Genomic DNA, 5929 nt, shown 5'->3' on the forward strand with positions numbered 1-5929 from the left:
TATTTGCATATGCCACACCCCCTGATGTCACCGGAAGTGTGTCAGAAGGCAACATCCACCGCTCAGGCTCCACTGGACTGTTTTGGATTGCTAGCTATTGGAGGGGGGGGATGTGCAGATCTGTCCTCGCAGAGGAGGGAGAGCTTGTACCTGAATAAAACTTGGTCTTAAAGGTGCCACTGGACTGTTTTGGACTGGGGGGGGGCCTCTGCAACTTACCTGGCTGCTTCTTGCTCTGACTGAGGGCAGCTGGGAGCAGGGGGTGGGGCTTGTTGTATGTGTCCGGCCCCTGGGCTCTTTACTGCCGGAGCTCCGCTCCTGTGCCCTCCTACAGGAAATGACCCCTGTATATATCCATATTGGTAGCTTCATCTACATATTAGGCCTGGCTTGGTGTTCTCACCCAGAGCCAAAAGAAAGGGAAGCAGATAGGATGATAAAATATACAATGTGTTATCAGTTTCAGCTTTTTCTTTTTTTGGGGGGGTCAGTCATTTTTCCTTCGGATGCTTTAGATTTCTGCTTTCATGACCCCACCTTTCTCTATTTGCTTCTGTCACAAGACTCCACAGCTTAGAGGGAATATTGCTTGTAATGTTAGAGTAGTACTTTAAAGACCTGGGTTCAATTCCTTACTCAGCCATGAAGTTTCTGTGTAAATTTTGGCTGCTCACTCTCTCTTAGCCTAACTTACTTTGCAAGATTGTTATGAGGATGAAATGAGGATGGGGAAATTGTCTATGCTGCCCTGAGGTTTTGGGGGTTTTTTAAGAGGAAGGATAGAATAGAAATGTTGTTGATAGATTGTGTATGCATAGAGCCAGACTGTATACGCTTAGAGCCAGTGTGCTGCAGTTCTATTGGGAAGGCCTGGGTTCAAATCCTTACCCTGTCGAGGAATCTCACTGGGCAACCTTTAGCCAATCTCTCCCTCTCTGCCTCTCTGTCAGTGTAACTTCCTCACAGAGATGCAGGGATAAAATGAAAATGTGGAGAACCATCAAGATGGGTCTCCATGTTAGTCTGTCTGTAGCAGCGTTCTGTGCACCTTGGTGTTTAGTCATGCCGGCCACATGACCACGGAAATGTCTTCGGACAGCGCTGGCTCTTCGGCTTGGAAACGGAGATGAGCACTGCAACCCTAGAGTCGGATTCGACTGGCTTTCGAGCAAGGGAACCTTTACCTTTACCTTTTTAGCAGCAGAAAAGAGCAAGAGTCCAGTAGCACCTTAAAGACTAACAAAACAGGTGGCAGGGGATGAGCTTTCTTGAGTCACTGGATATGAACCAGGCATGCTGCCCTGGGCTTGCCAGAAGAAAAGTGGGATTATAATGTGACAGAAAAAGTTTTTTTTCTTTTCCTTCCCACCCATACCTGACATTTGAGGGGGAGGGGGCAAGGCCCGCCTGGCATCAAGCTTCCCAAAGCCCTGCATGTTTCCTTTCTAGAATGAGGCCCGGTGTTCTATCTCGTGTGTGCAGGCACGCACATCCCCACTGCCAAATTTGCCACGGCCTCCTAGTATTTCATGCCTTCCAATATTGATTTTTTTTCCTCCTTCCCACTCTTCACTCTTCAGTGCAGTCAATTAAGCAGTGGCTGACTTTTCAGCACCCAGGAGACTCTCACCCACATGCACGGTTGTATACTCATTCTCTGCACACACACACGCGCACACACACATCCAGCAACCGAGCAGATTTGATTAACAATTCATGAGGTACGAATGGCTCTGGCCGTTCCGTGTGCAGCCAAGGTGCTGAGCGGCCTTCAGAAAATGGCAGGGGAGACGGGACTCCCCCCACCCGTGTCAATCTGGAATTGAGCATGGGGTACATGTAAAAGATCAGGTAGCAAGCAGGTTGCATGGGAGAGAGTGAATAAGAAGAGATGGGATTTATACCCCGCCCTTCACTCAGAGTCTCAGAGCAGTTTACAATCCCTTCCTCTCCCCGCAACAGACACCCTGTGAGGTAGGTGGGGCTGAGAGAGCTCTCTCAGGAACTGCCTTTGAGAGAACATCTCTGAGAGAACTGTGACTGACCCAAGGTCACCCAACTGGCTTTATGTGGAGGAGTGGGAAATCAAACCCACTTCTCCAGATTAGAGTCTGCCATTCTTAACCACTACACCAAACTGGTTCTCAGGTGGGAGAGACAATCTAGCGGCTGGTCTCGGAACTGGAATATCTCGGGAAAGGGAGGTTAAGGGGGCCACACTATGCATTACATGTAAAGGTGGGCAACTGTGGCTCAACCATTCATTTTTATTAACTCGAAAGCCACTTTGAAGGGACACAATGAGTACAGGAGAAAGTAGCTTGTCATATCCTTCAACTAAATGTACAACAACCGCTCCCCCCAGCGGCTTTCCCCCTGCAAAATCTAATATGAATCTTTGCAAGACTGTGACAGAAAAATACCAGGAGAGGACAAAAATAGGTGTGCTCGAAGGAGAAGTATGTGTGAGACACAGAGAGACTGTATGGTGCAGCGGTTAGAGTGTTGGACTAATATCTTCTGTGGAAGGACCACTCAGTGACTTTGGGCAACGTAAAATTTCCAGCCTTAAAATGGGTCCCCTATAACTTATCTGCCTACAGTGGTCAGGGGATGCTATTTAACTGTGTGCCCTGAAAAGCTTCCATTTCTACTCATTAATCCTCTGTTAGAAGGACAGGGTCTTTTTTCCTCTGGCGAGCTGACAACCTTATAAAATGAATTTAACAAAATTAATTGATTTATTATACAGTGCACTTAAAATACAACTTTAAAAACACAGGTCTTGAATTTATCCTTTAGACTGAAATCCACTGGACTGAGTAGTCCCCAGTATACAATATATAGTACAAATGAGTATCTCAAAGTCGATGAGGTCTATGAATATGTATTTTAAGTGAACTGTATAATAAACTGGCAGTCAGAAAGTGCTTTCTGGGGGATACCTTCGGGGGGGGCGCGTAACTCAGACCCTGAAATCCAACCCTCACAAACGTGGAGGGCAGGTAGAGGAGAGTCAGTCGGAGATCCCCTGCAGGTTTGGTGTCTCTCGAGTGCGAGGGGGCCATTCTACTGCCTCACAAAACTGAACTGGTTTGTGAGGCAGCAAAAAATTCGTGATGGTTCCTGGTTCACGAACTGGGCACGTAACGAACCACAAACCAAACCAAACCACATTATCCCTGGTTCGTGCCCATCCCTAATTTTAAGTGGCTCTTCCTCTTGTGGAAAAGCCCTTCATGTTGGAGGGAGGCTCCTTAGGCTGGAGGAAGGCTCAGGGTTCCCAGCCCAGCACTGGTAAATGCCAGGCGATTTGGGCAGTTTCAGAAGAAAGGGATCTCTAGGAATTTACTTTAATCTCTGAAGTAAAGCTCCAGGTTGGGAAATACCTGGAGATTTTGGGGGGAGGAGCCAGAGAAGGGTGGGGTTTGGGGAGGGGAGGGACCTCAGTAGGGTATAATGCCATACAGTCCACCTTCCAAAGTAGCCATTTACTCCAAGAGAACTGATCTCTATCTCCCAGAGGACAGTTGTAGTCCCAGGATATCTCCAGCTACCGTCTAGGGGAAATTCCTACAGCATCACCATCGATGCCGTTTCCTCTCTTGTTTCCCTCCCACTTCATAAATTATCGAGGGTGGGAGATGACCCACTGCTGGTGGGCAAATGGCGAGTCAAGGAAAGCCAGCAGACTTTCCCGCATGGCCTGTTCGGCCATAGGTTACCGTGCTAGTTCAGGGGGGCGGGGTGGATCCAATCCAATCTTTGACCGTATATTTTAAAAGGGGAATGCAGAATGTCAGTGTGTACGTCTGTTCTCTCAACACTTTCTCTGTGTCTCCTCCCCTTCTAACCCCTCATTTCATTCCCCCCCCTTCCGCCTCTACTCTGGGGGGTTCATTTTAACCACTCATCCTCCCCGCTTCCCCCCAACTTACTTTATGTTGTTATCTCTCATTGCGTGCCCCACTTTGTCGCCTCCCCTCCCTCCTGGTTTTCCTCTCTGCCACCATCTTTTCCTCCATCTCCTTGTCTCTCTCTCTCGCCCGCCATCCGTCTGTCCCCCCCGCTGCCCCCCGTTTCTCTCTTTCACTCCCAGATTTTAATGATGTGATTCCAGAGACCCAGAGGCTGGACAGCAGCTTGCAGAAGGCCCGAGCTCAGCTCTCAGGCAAAGGCAGACGGCAGCGTCCCTCCCGGTCCCGGTTGAGAGACAGCGTCAGCTCCACAGAAGGAGATGATGTCCTGGAGAAGAAGGTCAGTGCCTGGATTGCGCCTCGCCTCTCCCCGTGGATTGCTCAAGCCACACATCTGTCTGGCTCATGATGCTTCTAGCGGTCTCTGCCCCCTCCCTGCCAGCCCAGTAAAAGGAAGACATTGAAAGTTGATCCCCTCTGCAGCCTTTGGGGACGTGTCTTATCTTGTACTCTGTGCACCATTTTATTTCCGTGCTGCTGCTGTTGTTGTTGTTTTTGACATCAAGTCACAGCTGATTATTGGCAACCCTGTAGGGTTTTTGAGGCAAGAGACATACAGAGGCAGTTAGGGTTGATCCCCCCCCCGGTGCTGCTGGGGAACCCCCCCCCCGATTTTGGGGGCTTCAGCCTGCCGTTGGCCAGCTGGCTGGGGGGAAGCCCCACCCCCTAAACAGGGATGTGACCGCACAATGCCCCAATGTGATGATGTCACCCAGAAGTGACGTCATCACACCAGGGAATGTCACATGGGGACGGTCTGGTATTTGGGTAAACGCTATGGTTTTGTGGCCAAAAAACCATAGAGTTTGCCCAAATAACAGAGTGTCCCCCACGCAACATCCCTGGCATGATGACATCACTTCTGCCCACCCTGGAACGTCCCCAAAGTCCCCCACTCCAGGCAAGGTAAGACCTGTCAACCCTAGAGGCCGTTTGCCATGTCCTCCCTCTGTGTGGCAACTCCCATCCAAGTACTAACCAGGGCCGATCCAGTTTAGTTTCCAAAGTCTGATGAGATCAGGCTAGCCTGGGCTAACCGTCTATTTACTGTTTCTCTTTCATTTATACCCAGCTTTTCTCTTCAATGGAGACTGAAAGCAGGTTACGACGTCATGCTCCCCTCCCCCGTTTTACCCTCATGTCAACCTTGCGAGGTAGGCGAGGGCTGAGAGAATGACCGGCTCAAACTCAGCTAGCAAGCTTCCACAGCGGCAGCACCCATAGAATAGAGCTTGCTCTCTTCTTCCCATTATGCATTACACTGACACATGTGGAGGGCCCGTGGGGAACTGAGAAGGGGGGGGATCATTATAAAATGCTCCCCTGACCCAACCCCTCCCCTTCAAGAATACTAAAAGCTCTGGCAGCATGGTGTCGTGGTTAGAGCATCAGGTTAGGATCTGAGAGACCCAGGTTTGAGTCCCCACTCTGCTATGGAAGCTTGCTGGGTGACCTTCTCTCTCAGCCGAGCCTACCTCACAGGGCCATTGTCAGGATAAAATGGAGGCGGGGAGAGCAATATTGTAAACTGCTTTCGGCCCTTTGAGATACAGTTTGGTTAAGAGCGGCAGACTCTAATTGGGAGAACTGGGTTTGATTCCTCACTCCTCCTCCACATGCAGCCAACTGGGTGACCTTGGGTCAGTCACAGTTCTCTCAGAGGTGTTCTCTGAAGGGCGGTTCTCTCAGAGCTCTCTCAGCCCCACCTACCTCACAGGGTGTCTGTCTGTGGGGAGAGGAAGGGAAGAGGATTGTAAGCCGCTTTGAGACACATAAGGCCAGCTGGGTGACCTTGGGCCAGTCACAGTTCTCTCAGAGCTCTCTCAGCCCCACCTACCTCACAGGGTGTCTTGTTGTGGGGAGAGGAAGGGAAGGGGATTGGAAGCCGCTTTGACACATAAGGCCTGCTGGGTGACCTTGGGCCAGTCACAGTTCTCTCAGAGCTCTCTCAG

The 5929-nt window shown here is 50.1% G+C and overlaps 1 protein-coding gene across 1 annotated transcript in view; it reads left to right on the forward strand.

Moving 5' to 3' along the window:
* SAMD14 (sterile alpha motif domain containing 14) overlaps positions 1-5929 on the forward strand; it is a 32227-nt gene that overhangs the window by 9741 nt on the left and 16557 nt on the right. Inside the window, exon 3 of the mRNA XM_015413675.1 lies at positions 4100-4257. Within this exon, the coding sequence (XP_015269161.1) occupies positions 4100-4257 (158 nt within the window). The remainder of the gene's footprint in view (positions 1-4099; positions 4258-5929) is intronic.

Source organism: Gekko japonicus, unplaced genomic scaffold (assembly GCF_001447785.1).
Source record: "Gekko japonicus isolate JY-2015 unplaced genomic scaffold, Gekko_japonicus_V1.1 scaffold544, whole genome shotgun sequence".
Taxonomy (NCBI): domain Eukaryota; kingdom Metazoa; phylum Chordata; class Lepidosauria; order Squamata; family Gekkonidae; genus Gekko; species Gekko japonicus.